The sequence below is a fragment of the Arachis ipaensis genome, chromosome B7 (assembly GCF_059453495.1).
Source record: "Arachis ipaensis isolate K30076 ecotype BB chromosome B7, ASM5945349v1, whole genome shotgun sequence".
Lineage (NCBI taxonomy): Eukaryota > Viridiplantae > Streptophyta > Magnoliopsida > Fabales > Fabaceae > Arachis > Arachis ipaensis.
In genome coordinates this window covers 33,567,469-33,582,866 of record NC_142442.1, presented here as the reverse complement: position 1 = coordinate 33,582,866, position 15,398 = coordinate 33,567,469, and the positions used below count along the sequence as shown (strand labels likewise).

At 34.5% G+C, this 15,398-nt stretch overlaps 1 protein-coding gene across 4 annotated transcripts; it reads right to left on the bottom strand.

The window, feature by feature from the left end:
• Positions 1-341: 341 nt before the first annotated feature.
• LOC107609090 (uncharacterized) lies at positions 342-6,156 on the bottom strand. Of its 4 annotated transcripts, XM_016310918.2 has the most exons (5): positions 5,774-6,156; positions 5,583-5,679; positions 4,798-4,970; positions 4,418-4,618; positions 342-4,081 (listed from the first exon to the last, which is right to left on the bottom strand). In XM_016310918.2, exons 4-5 carry the CDS (start codon positions 4,536-4,538, stop codon positions 675-677), a joined length of 3,528 nt encoding a protein of 1,175 aa, XP_016166404.1. In that variant the 5' UTR covers positions 4,539-4,618; positions 4,798-4,970; positions 5,583-5,679; positions 5,774-6,156; the 3' UTR covers positions 342-674. The 4 variants fall into 4 exon arrangements, with proteins under 4 accessions (XP_016166404.1, XP_016166407.1, XP_088350101.1 ...); XM_016310921.2 differs by lacking the exon at positions 4,798-4,970; XM_088493975.1 differs by lacking the exon at positions 4,798-4,970 and having other exon boundaries at positions 5,583-6,071.
• Positions 6,157-15,398: the final 9,242 nt, after the last annotated feature.

Below are 15,398 nucleotides of genomic sequence, written 5' to 3'. Positions count from 1 at the left end.
TATTACTATTAATGGAAGATCTAATTTATTATTGTTTTAGTTTTTGATTCTCAATAAACATGATAGATGAATGATAAAAAAAAATAATTTATAAAATAAAAAATAAATTTTATAATTAAATAATATATAAAAGACTAATTTATAATTAAAATTAAATAAAGACTATTTAACAGTTATTAAAAAACTTAAAAAAACATGTTTTGTTATGGGACCATTTAATAGTCCAAACGTTTTGGGACCATCGAATCCTTTGCCGGCTTAGAGATACCAATTACGTGTGAATGGACTCATTTTCCTTCCCTGAAAATATGAACGAGGGATATCTTTTTGAACTTGAGATATACACACAACAATTACTGGTATGTACACTAAAATCAAACTTTTACAATTACATATTATTCAGCATATGTTGCTGAGCCGTGTTGCACATAAAATTTGCTAATTTACTTCTAGGGAAACAAGTCAATCTCATTGTCCTTGTTCTATAGTCTATACACCAAACAGCTACAAGAAATCTAAAACAAGATAATTCATTGCATGTATGCTTCTCATTACTCATCACTCAACCTCAGATTCCGATAAACTTCACTTTAGATTTCTTCTGAATAGATTAAACATGATTTCCATCTGAGCCAACGCATGAAATTTTTTTTTTTTGAGATCTATGACTAGGATCATAGATCATTTTCCACTTTGAAAATGGTCTCTTTATATTCAAGAGGGGAATTAACCCCTCTTATCACTTGACTTGGTGAAGAATAACCCATCAATTGATGAAGTGGCGAGCTTTTTTGTTGAGACCTTATGCCCTCAATTTCCGGTGGCAATTTTTCAGATCCTGACACATTGGAGGAATGCATAGCTATTTCACTAGGACCTCTTGAAGCAATATTATTCTCCTCTGTGATAGGCTCAAAGTTACCATTTGAAAAAACACTTTGTTTATGATCTTCATTGCCATGTGAGGGATGTAACAGTGTCAGAGAAACAGGATCACCTTCTGAGGAATAGCTCTTGCTGATGGAATGGCCAAAATCATCGGAATATGAAACAGGGTCGGCATGAGAAGAATGATCATTGTTGGCATGAGATGCAGAATTTAGATTGTTGTCAATGATCATCTCATTTTGTTCATCAAGTTGACTTGATTGGAGACCCGGAGTACTTGGTGCACCATATGAAACTATATGGCTTTGGTTCTGCAGTGAAAACTTAAGTACCTCTGAACATGCGCCACATTTTAGCTGATGACATACCCTTTTGAAAAGGAGAAAATCTGCAGGCATCTGCAGCAGCTTGAAGCATTTGTGACAGGTCACGAAAGGTGCTCCACCTGCTACTGGCCGGTAATGTCGCTTGTTCAAGTTCTGTTTCTCCCTTAAATAATTCTTCATCTCAGCCACTCTATGTATTTGATCACAGGATTTTGTTTCAAGGTCATATCCTGGGATTTTGGGGCTCATGAACCATTGTGGACTTGAAGGAAGAGAGTGGTGAGATGAACAACTGGGACCTGGGTGGTACCTGCATAGATCTTCATGTGTGTAAAGAACACGCGGCGGCAACTCTGCCGAGCATTGCCACTCTTGGGGACAACAATGATAACAAGGATGATCAACAAGGTGTGTACTGCATGTTGCCTCAGATAAATATGGTTGTGAATAGTTATGCCTTCGACGCCAATTGCTTCCGTGGCTACATCTTCCCTCACACCTAGGGTAATCAAGACCGTGATGAAATCTTCTTTCAAGAAGGTCGTGGCTATGGTATGTTGAAAGATGATTTCCCTTATAAGAGACATCCATGGATGATCTTCCATTTGTTTCCCCACTCATGTATCTGGTTCTGTTAAGTTGATCTTGCAATTTATAAACAATTCTCATCAGTTTCATCTTTTCTTGGTCAGGGTCCTCACAGGAGTCCGGTGAAACAAAGCTTGAGCTGGCATAGAGCTCATCAAGCGTTTGACTTAAAGGGCTGCCACTTTCGTAGCCGGATTGGGAACTGCTTCGGTGGAAGGGCATGTTGGATGAAAAATCATCTCTTGTCCTCATACCATGTGAACGACCATGTCTGGTGTACTCCAGAACTTGGTTTGGATTCCATCTTCTGTCTCTCACAACATGATGCCTCTTTGCTCCTAGAAAATGTGATTGGTTTTGGGTTTCAAGATCTCCATAGCAATCAACAAGGCCTTTTCCCTTTCTCGAGTTTCCCTCAAGAACATCATTGACAACGGTATAAGAGTTCTCAAAAGAATCTAGACTAGGGAACTGCTCGTACACTCCATCATTAGAAGAGATGCTGCCATCATAGGCATGAAGGCTTCTGGTAGCTGGAGATTTAGGCAATTCTCCAAGAGTACCACTAAACTCTGTGCTGGTATTAGCTATTTCTGTGGCATCTACATCCACGGATCTTACGTAGTCAAAACTCTGGTGAACTTTTTTCCGATCTTGTGTACCTTCTTCAAGTTTACATTGAGCAATGTTTCCCTTTTCAGAGACAAAGTTCTCAGTACTTGATCCTTTGGCAGTAGAAGTCTTTATGGTAATGTCAGCTTCAGATTTCGCACCTGTTGATTGGCCACTTCTGGGATCTTCTGCTAGAGCCGGTTGGGCATCATTAGCATCTTTTCCACCCAATTCAGAAATTAACTCATGTCCTTCCCCTTTTACTGACAAGTTTTCATTGTTTAACTCTCCTGCTGCTCCTTCCAAACTACCTCCTCTGATGTCCACTTCATACTTTACCCCTACCACAGCTGATTTATCATTATTGACATCTTTGCCCACTGCACAAAATAACTCTTCTTCTGCTCCTTTTTCGGGCATATTTTCATCACTTGGCTCTTCTCTTGCTAGTTCCAGCTTTGAATAATTTGCATTTTCTACTAAATTTTCTGCCACTGATTTTGATGAGCCCTTAATTTCACTGTTAGCTAGCTCCTTTGAAAAACCTTTGTTTGACACTCTTTTATTCCTCCTGATATCTGACAATTTATAGCTATCCATCTCTTCTGCAACTTCATCTGATAGATTAAGTGATCCAAGCTGCTCCCCCATGCATTCAACATTTCCACTTTGATTCCTGCCAGGAGAACTAGTTGCTTGTTTCAACAACCCATTCTCCCGTGGAAGAACTAGCTGCTCTCCATTGCATTCAACATTTTGAATTTGATGCCTTCCATCATCTTTATCTAAATAACATCTTATCTTTTCTCTTGAACCATTCTCCCAATGAGGAAATACCTGCTCTCCATTGCAATCAATATTTTCAACTTGACCTCTTCCACCATTTCCATCCAAAGAACACTCTCCTATGGAAGATCTAGGTGCTTCTTCCCTCACACCATCCTTCTTAGAAGAAATGAGCTGCCCGCCATTGCATTCACCATTTTCAATTTGCTCCCTTGAATCATTTCCATCCAAAGAACAATCTCTTGAGGAAGAAATAGCTTCTTTTTCTCTCAAATTTTTCTCATCAGTAAGAACACCCTGCTCTCTACCACATTCACCATTTTCAATTTTCTCCCTTCCATTATTTCCACCCAAAGAATGTTCTCCTGGGGAAATATTAGTTGCTTTTTCACTCAAATCATTTTCCTGGGGAAGAACTCCCTGCTCTCTATTGCATTCACCATTTTCAATATGACCCCTTTGATCATTTTCATCAAGGGAACATCCTCCTGAGGAAGATCTAATTGCTTTTTCCCTTATATCATTCTTCTGGGAGAGAACTACCTCCTTTCCATTGCATTCACCATTTTGAATTTGATTCTTAAAATCATTTCCATCCAAAGAACATTCTCCCGAGGAAGATTTAGTTGCCTTTTCCTTCATATCATTCTTCTTGGAACGAACTACATCCTCTCCACTGTATTCACCATTTTGAATTTGTTCCTTTCCATCAGAAGAACTTTCTTCTGAGAAAGAGCTAGTTGCTTTCACCTTCAAACCACTCTCCTGAGGAATAGCTAGCTGCTCACCATGGCTGTAACGCTTATCATCAGAAACAGGATGTGCATCAGTTTTACATGCACTGGATTCTGAGTTCAAAGTTCCACTTCTTCGTTTCTTAGCTGAATAGAGAGCAACGAAATTATTTCAGTTCTAATTTAACAGACATAAGACTTATATGTGTAGAATCAGTATCCTCATTTATAATGTAGGGTTTTATACAAATTCCTTAAATACATAAAACCATTCAATATACTGAAGCAGTAACATTTGTTTGGCACATCAGAATACTTAATTTGGTTTGCATGAGTGCACAGAAAAAAAGAAAAATTTTAGGGTTTGGTCTAGCTGCTTTTGCTTCATTTTTTATTTTCATTTATATTCAGTGTTTTCTAATTTTAAGATTTTGAATGAAAAATTGAAAATAGTAAAAACTGTAGATGTTTTCTTTTATTTACCTTGAAGTGTTGTTCCACATCCACCACACTTGTACACATCAAAATCTGGATGCTCTTGAAGAAGCTGCCGACATTTAGGACATAAAACAAGTCGAATTTTCGGAGCTGATTCACCAGACATCTTACTCCAAAATTGTCAATGATTCAATTGTCCAAAGATTGACTCTTGGAAATAAATATCATATTCACTCAACAATCCAGCTGGCAAAAAATTATAAAAAAGGATTAAAAGAAGCAACAGATTAACAAGGATTCTTCTGAACAGTGACAGCAAATTATGGGACGGAAAAGCATTATGATATTTCAAGAAAATGAATCTGCAAGATGAAGCAAAACCAACATAGTTACTTATATGTCATTAAGAAACAACCTCTCTATACCTTTAGTAAGTTTTGACAAAGTGGATTATCATCATGGGCCCTTAAACCAGCTAATTCTACCAACTCCAATTTAGTAAATAAGTGGACACCACCACTAACTATCAAAAGATACAGCTGCTACTGGAACAATTGCTTTTCCTGAATATGGAAATGCTCTTTGAAAAGGAACATCCCTTAAATTTTGAAAATAAAGGTAAGATTCTCATAATTTATCCACCACATGGTATTTTCTATCGCAATTTCATATATAAAATCAATAAAAAGGAGAAAGCCACCAAAGAAACTTTTTTTTTTTCCAATTTTTTCTACTATTTTAATTAATATTTTCCAAAAATGCCACACGGTTATGATGTAAGGAAAATTTTGACTTGAAGTGACAAAAACAGACAGAGGAAAAGAACAGAGAACAAGAAGTTAAAATCTCAGAAATTCAGAGAGTACAAGACAAAGTTTGAATTCACGCACACAGAGAGCGAATCATCATTAATTATATAACTTGTTTATGCATTCATCTCAAATTAGTCAAATATATTAAATAACCGAAAAAAGCAATGCTCAAACAACGATAAAGGGGGAAATTTTAAGAACAGGTGAGAAAACAAAGCGAAGAAAAAGAAGACATTCACATGAAGAATCAGATATAAGAATTAACTAGTTTCTATAGCTACATCCCCACCTTAGTTGAATCTTGATGCAGGTTAATTAGATCGGATGATATTCTCGAAAAATCGAAGGTGTTTTGCAGATATAGAGAAAGATTGAAGGAATGAAGAGGAATAACGAACCTGTTGAGGAGGTTGCGTGGGAGAGAAAGAACACGAAGAAACGGTGACGAAACTGTGTCGTTTTGGGCGGAGCTTAGGTTACTATATGCGGTTATGACTGAAGAATGGAATAGCAACAGTAAGTAACAGTAAATAACAGGAGAGAATGAACGTTCAAAAGAGAGAGAGAGACAGAGAGAGAGAGAGGTTACTGTTGTTATTATCTGTCGTGTTGGGAAGGCAATTGGGAAGGCTTTTTTCTTTTTCTTTTTTTTTCTTTTCTTATTTTGAGTCAACTACTACGACCAAGAAACAAGGAGGAAAAATAGGGACTTTCGTAGTTCGTCACTTCTTCTCTGTGTTAACTGAAACTATAACTGTTTGGGTGTAACCTCTTTGCGTTTGTCAGTGTGTGTCTCTTCTCTTTTACTTTTCTCTCTCTATTTTAGTGTTTTTTCGTGCAGTGTTTTCTGGTGTCTACTGTCTAATGGTTTCTTCTTCGATTGGAAAGAGAGAAATGAAAGGGAGAGAGAGAAAAAACGGGTAATGGGGAGTGGGGACAGCGCCAAGGTGTTTGCAGTGTGTAACGGGTTTCGTTCTTTCAAAGTCGGCGCTGCTCCTATTTAAACTTTAAAGCGTAACACAAGGTTGCGGGTCCCCCTCAACAAACCAATGACGTGGCATATGTCAGCACTTAGCAGAATTTATTTTGGTGAATTAAGCCATTTCCTGTATAGAACTTATCCTGATTTTTATTTATAGTTTATTTGTTATAAAAAATAATTCAATATTAATTTTTACGTTATAAATAATAAATAAAAATTTAAAATATTTTTTTCTTTTTCATTAAAAAAATTAAATTTAATTGTTATTGTGATTCTATTTAATTAATTAAAATATTTAAAATTAATGTATTTATTAATTTTTTATAATAATATTATGGACAAATCACTTAATTAAGCTATGGTGAGGAAAATTTTACACAAATTTGCCAAACTAAAATCTGGTTCATGAATTCACCAATGCACGTTTATATGTAGTTCCAATCAGCTCAATTCGAACTCCATTTACAAATAATTCGAATCAAGTTGATTCGAATTATACACACACGCACCCACACACTAATTCGAATCACCCTTATTCGAATTACACACTTCGAACTACACTCACGCACGCATTTTCAAATAATTCGAATTTGATTGATTCAAATTATTCATGGTAATTCGAATTTTGCTGTTAAAAAATTAATAATTTATTAAAAATATTTTGTTAAAAAATTAATAATTTATTAAAAAAATTTATTAAAAAATTAATAATTTAAAAATTAAAAAATATATATTTTATTTCATACATTAAAAAAAACTAATAAAATATTTAATTACGAGACTTCTTTAAAATATTAATGAGTTATCAATTCGAATTCCATACAATATTCTTTTGTCCATTTTTAATAGCTCATGAATATTTTTTAATAAATTTTTTTAATAAATTATTTAAATTATACAACAAAAAATATTTTATCCTATGCAAAATAATTTAAAAAAATGGCTACAAAAATGTTAGGAGTACTGTAAAAATTTGTAATTAGTGACTGTATAGAGTATTTCTTTAATGTCCTAAGTCATTAGGACATTACAAATTTTTATAGTACTCTTAACATCTTTTAAGCCATTTTTTAAATTATTTTGCGTAGAATAAAAATTTTTTTTGTGGTATAATTTAAATAAATTTTTAAAAAAATATTCATGATAATTTTTTAATAAAATTATTTAAATTATATGGTGAGATATTATATGATTTGAATTACGCATGGAGAAGTTTCGAATCACTCTGATTCAAATTATATGGTGAGCAATTCGAATTCTATACAATACTCTTATACCCATTCTTGATAGCTCATGAATATTTTTTTTAATAAATTTATTAAAATTATACTACAAAAAATATTTTATTCTTTACAAAATAATTTAAAAAATGGCTTAAAAAATGTTAGAAGTACTATAAAAATTTGTAATGTCCTAATGACTTAGGACATTAAAGAAATACTCTACATAGTCACTAATAATTTAGAAATTAAAGAAAAAATATTTTTATCATGTATTTACCTAAATTACTAGAATATTACAAACTTTTATAGTACTTATAACATCTTTTAATCCTTTTTTTTAAATTATTTTGTATAGAATAAAATATATTTTTTAATTATTTTGTATGGAATAAAATATTTTCTTTTATTTCTAAATTATTATTGACTATGTAGAGTATTTTATTTAAAATTTGAGTACATGCATATATTTACCTAAATCATTAGAACATTACAAATTTTATAGTACTCCTAACATTTTTTAAGCTATTTTTTTAAAATTGTTTTGCATAGAATAAAATATTTTTTGTAGTATAATCTAAATAAATTTATTAAAAAAATTTATTAAAAAATATTCATGAGCTATTAAAAATGGACAAAAGAGTATTGTATGGAATTCGAATTGATAACTCATTAATATTTTAAAGCAGTCTCGTAATTAAATATTTTGTTAGTTTTTTTTAATGTATGAAATAAAATATATATTTTTTAATTTTTAAATTATTAATTTTTTAATAATTTTTTAATAAATTAATAATTTTTTAATAGCATAATTCGAATTATACCATGAATAATTCGAATCAGTCAAATTCGAATTAGTTGGAAATGCGTGCGTGAGTGTAGTTCGAATCACCCTGATTCGAATTACTGTGTGTGTAATTCGAATCAATTTGATTCGAATTAGTGTGCGGGGGTGCGTGTGTATATAATTCGAATCAAGGTGATTCGAATTATATGTAAATGGAGTTCGAATTGAGCTGGTTCGAACTACATATAAATGTGCATTGGTTGATTTATGAACCAGATTTTGGTTTGGCGGATTTGTGTAAAATTTTCCTCACCTTAGCTTATTTGAGTTTTTTGTCCTAATATTATTAAAATTTATAAATTAAAAAATAATTTATTATTAAAAAATATTAATATTTAAAAAAATTAATAACTTCATAAATAATAATAATTTGTAGTATATAATTCGAGTTTAAATTAATTTACAACATTACTTAATATAAAAAAATATAATTAAACTTTATAGTTGACGACAAGTATTATGAAATTGCCATATGTGTTTAATTAAGCACTCCTTCAGTTGTCCATGCTACTGTCTATTTTGAAGTTGGATATTTCTTTGGAAAAATCTCAAATAAATTAAAAGTCAAAGAGTAAATTACTATTTCTACCTACAAAAGTTGAAAACGCTGACACATCTACCCATAGAAGAAGGAAATTATTATTTATACCCATGAAAGTATGAAACATGGGTTATGTATAACAAAATTATCCAAACACTAAAAAATCACCTAAAATCCCAAATTACCCTTCTCTTCACCACTACTACCATCATCCCCCCTTTTTTTTTGCATTCTCTTCTTTTATTTCCCATTTTTCTTATTCTCACCCCTCTTCACAATGGACTTCCGTCGTCGACCTCCCCCAACGCTACCGCGGCGGCAAAGAGACCCACAATCACCACTAGGGGTGTAAGTTACCGAACCGGACCGAAAATTACCACAAAACCAAACCAAAAATTACAACAACCGATTTAAAAACCAAAAAAATCGATTTTTTTTTCTGACAAAACCGATCGGTTCGGTTCGGTTTTCGGTTGGCTCGATAGAAACCGAACCAAACCAAACCAAACCGAAGATATACATACATTTCAATGTTTTAACCATTTTAACCTTTAACCTAACAACAAAAATTCCTAACCCCTAACCATTTCAATGTTTTACTCTTATTATTTCAGTTTATTAACTATTTTGAACCTCTAATTATTGTGATTCATATTCTTCTCATTAGGAATTAAAAATCGAAAAAATCGACCAAATCAAACCGCTGTTGGTTCGGTTCTGTTCGGTTCGGTTGTTGTAAAGCAGCAAACCGAACGGTTGTGTGTCTGTAGGAACCGAACATATCGGTTCGGTTGGTTTTTGGTCCAAAACCGAACCAAACCGAACTGATAACGCCCCTAATCACCACCACTACACCTTTCTCTCCACCTCCCAAGGCCTCCGACGCCCTTCCACTCCTGATCTGCTTCACCGAGATGCAAACCCTATCTATACCTCCAAAAATCTTGAACTTGATAGACTCCCAGAAACATTGTTGCGCGACCTCCATTAGCCATGACGAACCGATGTTGCAGAGCGCGAGGACACGGTCTCCGACGAGGACTGGACTCCGTGGCTTCACAAGAAGATTGGAAGAGAATTTCATCTACTGGTGGTTTTTGTCGCCGGAGAACCAGAGGGCGGGGAGTTTGCTAAGGACCATTACTGATGATTTCAACGCCTAGTTCTGCAAAGGTACCCTTCAAACCCTTCATCTCGTCTCTCATTTTCTATTACCCCTTCATCATTGTTGTTGGTGCGGCTATTGTTGTTGTTGGAGAATGTGGAAAGGAGAAGAGACGAATGGTGGACTTGTACCTTGTGGATTGAATTTGTGGCCTTGGATCTGTTTCTTCTGTGATGATGTAGTTACGCTGACTCAATTAGTTACTGGTTCTTCTCCATTTGATGTGTTCTATTACTGTTGTCGGTGTCTCTGTTGTAATAACATGCATGTTTCAGAGAGAGAGAGAGAGAGAGAGAGAGAGAGAGAGAGAGAGAGAGAGAGAGAGTAATGTGATGTTGATACAGATGACGATAAGGGTAATTTGGAGTTTTTAGGTGATTTTTTATTGTTTCAATAATTTTGTTATGCGAAACCCATATTTTATGGGCACAAATGGTAATTTCCTTATTATATGAGTAGATGTGTCAACGAGTTCAAGTTTTGTGGGTAGAAATGATAGTTTACTCAAAGTCAAATAAATCAAATATAATGAAATAGTAAAACAAAGCCCCAATCACCAAAATCCTGGTAGTCGTCTTCGTCATCATTCCCGTGGTCCTGTTGAGGCGGCGGAGAAGGCGGTGTTTGTGTTCCACCAGCAGCACTACTGCCACAAGCAGCACCGCTGCCATTGGCACGCATCTGAGCCTGGTACATCGCCATCTGCTACTCCATCCGCTGAAGTCGCTCCAGCTGCTCTCTCCACTCCAGCCTGAGCTCATCCGTGTCCGTCACGCATGTGAAGATATTCTGATACCTCTCCCAACTCTCGTTTAGCTTCTGAGCTTGTCCGTAAAAGCATCAGTTGAGTTTCTGCACCTACAGCCTCAAATCAATGCCTTCCTCGGGATCAACGGCACGACTGGTGGCAGAGGCGAACAATGGTCTCAACATGGAGGTGCGAAAGCTACCAGCGAAGAACGACCCCAACCTGTATATGCAGTTCTTGTACGGGTCTGAGGCGGTCTTGCACCAAATCACATCGGGATCGATGACTGAAGCAGCAGAGCCACTGGCATCCTCCCCACTTTGCTGAGATTGCTGAGTTGTGGCCTCTAGTCTCTGCGTGTAGGACTCCTGTGCAACACATGTCATTATGATTAGGACGACAACATTACAGTTAATTAAAATTTTTATATCACAAGATCAGATGTTTACTCACATAATGATCTACAGACTGTTGATCAGCAAATCTCTCTTTGTTCTCCTTCAAAGTGTGGGTGTATTTGAAGGTCTTTGCCAATACGCATCATGATCGAAGGATTTTGACTACACATGTTGCATTGAAACAATATGTTAGGATGCCTACTAATGATATGTCAAAGAATATAACTAAGTTAAAACAAAATTAGAGAAGCTACATACCAGCTTGACCTTAGTCTTCATGAAGGTCGTTGAGCTGCTAGTATATTTAGACGACCTAGCCGATGCCTTGTTAGCTCTGTTTGTGAGACGCTGATGCCTGAACCCCTCATCGGTCTCCTGGTGAACATACAGAGCCTTCTTGATTTCCGAGCAGAGCTAGGAAGTGAGGTGGTTGCACCTCTCACGTACATCCTCCAACATCTGTTGCAGCCGCCTACCTATTCGATGGTTGTATATCTTCCTAATGAGAGCATCGTGCTCCTTGTCCCATATAAAGTTCACCTGCACAAAGAAACTTTAAAATTAGTTAATAAAAATATATCGTATTAAACAAAATAGAAGATATAAACTAGCTAATAAGGTTTGCCTATATTAAGTTTTTACCACCCACTTCTAAAACTATCCCTCTCTAGTCTCAGAGGGGATCTTCTTGTAGCTCAGCCATGGATGGTCGTACATCAGCTTGATGACGTTAGTCATCTAATGAGTACATGCATTGTTTGGCACAAACCTATCAACAATTCACAAACAAACCAATATAGCAATATAAATTAAAACTTTAGAAGCAAATATCTATAATACATAGAGATTCTTTTTAGAAATTTTGGCAGAGTTTCATTTATAACTGGAATCCTCCACAAACTCTATCCATCAACAATAATCTTAAACAACACTAATTGTCAACAATCAATGAACAACAATCAATAATCAAGCTAGAAGTAACATCCATATATCTACTAAACTAGAATCAATAATCAAGAATCAATAATCAGAATATATCAAATACTTTCAGCAGTTCAAACCTACAACCCTAAATCCACTAAAACTAGAATCAATAATCAAGAATCACTAATAATGATATATCAAACACTTTCAGTAGTTCAAACTTACAACCCTAAATCCACTAAAACTAGAATCAATAATCAAGAATCACTAATCACAAATTATCAAACACTTTCAGCATATAAAACACTTAAAGTAGTACTTACGCTGTTCCACCATCAAGCCAAATCGTCATCTATACGTTGGGAGGTGGTGGAGCGGCATCAGTTGGCTGGCTTCTGTGAGAGGATTCTAGTGTTGCGGTGTTCGTCGTTGGAGACGGCATAGCTGAGACAGTGGGCTGTTGAACGGATGGAGGCGGCGTCATCGCCGAAGACACATGGACATAGTTGGGATTAGGCACTATGATGAACGGCTGTTCCCATACACCCGCAACTTGTAACGTTACTGGGGCAGTCAGATTAGAGGAGAGGATCCAGAATTCCCAAGGTACCGGCAAAAACCCTCCCTCTACCATGACCATAACTATGACCACTAGGCTGATTCGCAACACCTCTACTTGTCGTCATGTCTGCAAAGAGCATACCAATTAAAAATATTTTAATTAAAATGTCAACAATAATCAAAGCATGTTCTAATTAAAAATGAAACTAAACAAGTTCAGTACCCTAATTTCAAAATTTAAAAAAATCCTAAGTTCAAAACAAGTTCAGTACCCTAAGTTCAGAACTAAATAATCAATAATAATTGGAAGTATCAAAATAGCAAATAAACCTTATAAATTATATCAACAAATCAGAATTTCAAAAAAACCCTAAGTTAAGAAGAATTACCTAAAGAAAAGTACCAGAGCTGAGAAGAAGAAACGGTGTAGAGAGCGGCAGAAACAACGTCATTCATCTTCTAAAAGAAAGAACGCTACTCAGCCACTAAGGAAAGGGGGCCTTCATATTCTACTTCATGAACTTAAGTTCATAGGGTTGGAAAATTTAATAATTATACTCCTTTGAATGTATCAATGGCGAAAGTTTATCAGCACACATATTTCACAGAGGAGAATTATACCAAAGGCCCGCGCAATCAAGCCAAGGCCAACTCTTAATCAAAACCTCTTTTGTGATTACCATAAGACATATGGTCATCGTATTGAAGATTGTTTTTATTTGAAAGATGCTCTTGATGAACAAGTTGTTTGGGATGGTGAGCTGGACGAGTTTGTTCAGCATGTTAGGCCTCCTAGAAGGCAACAACAAGGTGATGATGGAGAGCGAGAAGGTCATAATCTCAAAATCAACAGACTGCCACCACCATATAATGATATAGCACTTGTTATTGTTAATGTAGTGGTTGGTAAGAACGGTCTTCCTAAGGTTGGAACAATGAAAAAGAAAGACTTGAGAGTTCTAACATCAAAATCCCATATAAAAGCTCTACTTCCTGAGGTCACGTTTACAATTGATGATTACAAACATAGTATATCGAGAGACGATGAACCGTTAGTAATCACAATTAAGTTGGATAATAAGGTTGTTTGAAGAATTTTGGTTGATTCAGGAGCAGTTTCAAACTTATTATTCCGAAATATGTTTGATGCATTAGGATTGAAGGATAGTTATTTAGGTAGTCGGCTTGGGTGATGTCTTCATAAAAACTTATGGAGCAATTGATTTATTAGTGACTTTTGAGGAAGGAGCTATAAAAAAGATGGTACAAGCAGAGTTTGTGGTGTTAAAAATTAAGTAGTTATGTGTTATAGCAAACTCCAAAATCAATTTTCTAATCAAATTTAAAATTAGAAAAAAAGTTCTCTAAACTTTTCAAAGGTAAAACTGAGAGTTTAAGTCCGAGGCATATCTAAAAAAAGGACTATATAGATTGACTATGCTTGAAAAGAGATTATGAATGCAAAAGTGCAATTTAAAAATAGAACTAGCAATGTAATAAAAATAAGCTAAAATCAAACTAACTATGCCAAATGATATTAAATCAACACTTGGTTTAGGCATATTTTCTAGAATGATCTATTCTTACTACTTTTATTATGTTGGTAAAAGAAAGTGAATTGTCCCAATAAATTAAGCATAATATTATGATAGCAACTATTAAAGTTTCTCAACTAAATTAACAAGGTCACGACCATTTAACTAACAATAACATGGAAAGTTGGTTAGAATTATAAGAACCTAGTCAATTCTATTCAAATTAATCCGATGAATCATACATGCAATTAAAATGAAGCTGTCTTAGTTGGTTAGCCTTCAATAACAAAACAAGTTTAATAGAGTTTCTCAATCTAATTAACAAGATCCTAACCAATCGACTATATCAATAACGTGAAAAGTGGATTGGAGTAATGTAAATTAGGCCAATTCAACCACCTTATTGCAATGGAAAAGTATAGGTAACCAATAAGATTTTTGAACAATGTGTAAACAATGTGAATTAATAGGGTTAAAAGAATAAATTTAATTAGTAGCATTAAATTAAGATGTAGTATATTTTCATTTGATTGGTGGTTGTTCATGATGTTCAAAATTTTCATTTTTCCCCTATCATTCCCCGCATCATAATTGTTTCTTATGGATATATGTGTAACATCCTTACTACCTGAATGTCATGTTTCTAGTTGTGCTACTTTAATAGCGTGGATATTATGATGACTACTATATACATATATAATAATAAAGTAGGAGCCTTTAACTCGAAACCATATTACTATTTTCTTTTGAAAAATCAGAAAATACTTTTCCCTTCATTTTACAAACATGCAAACATACAATACCAATCATAACCCTTCTCAATTACATACATATATACATACAAAGATCCTTTAATACAAGTAACTTACAAAAGTTAGTCATCATTACAATCACAACTTCTATTTCTCTTTGTAAAAATATAAATCTCAATAACAAGACGGGGGAAAAGACATCTATGATAATACAACCATAAGCACAAACAAAAGCACAGAAAATCTGGTCATAAGCTTCCACATCTATTTCCTGAAAAGAGAAGTTTGTAGGGGGTGAGAACCTAACCACATGGTCTCACCAGAAAGTTTAGAATTGTCATAAGAGGATACATATAAGGAAAAAGAATGGATTTCAACAGCAGTGATTATCGCTCGTCTTATGAATCTTTTCAAAAATCAACAATTACTTATTCAAACCCCAAATTCATACTTCCATTATAACATCTTAAAAGTTACTTAAACTGTATGAATGACCAACCTATTCAAAGCATAGGTTCATTAAGTCTATGCTAAACCAGTT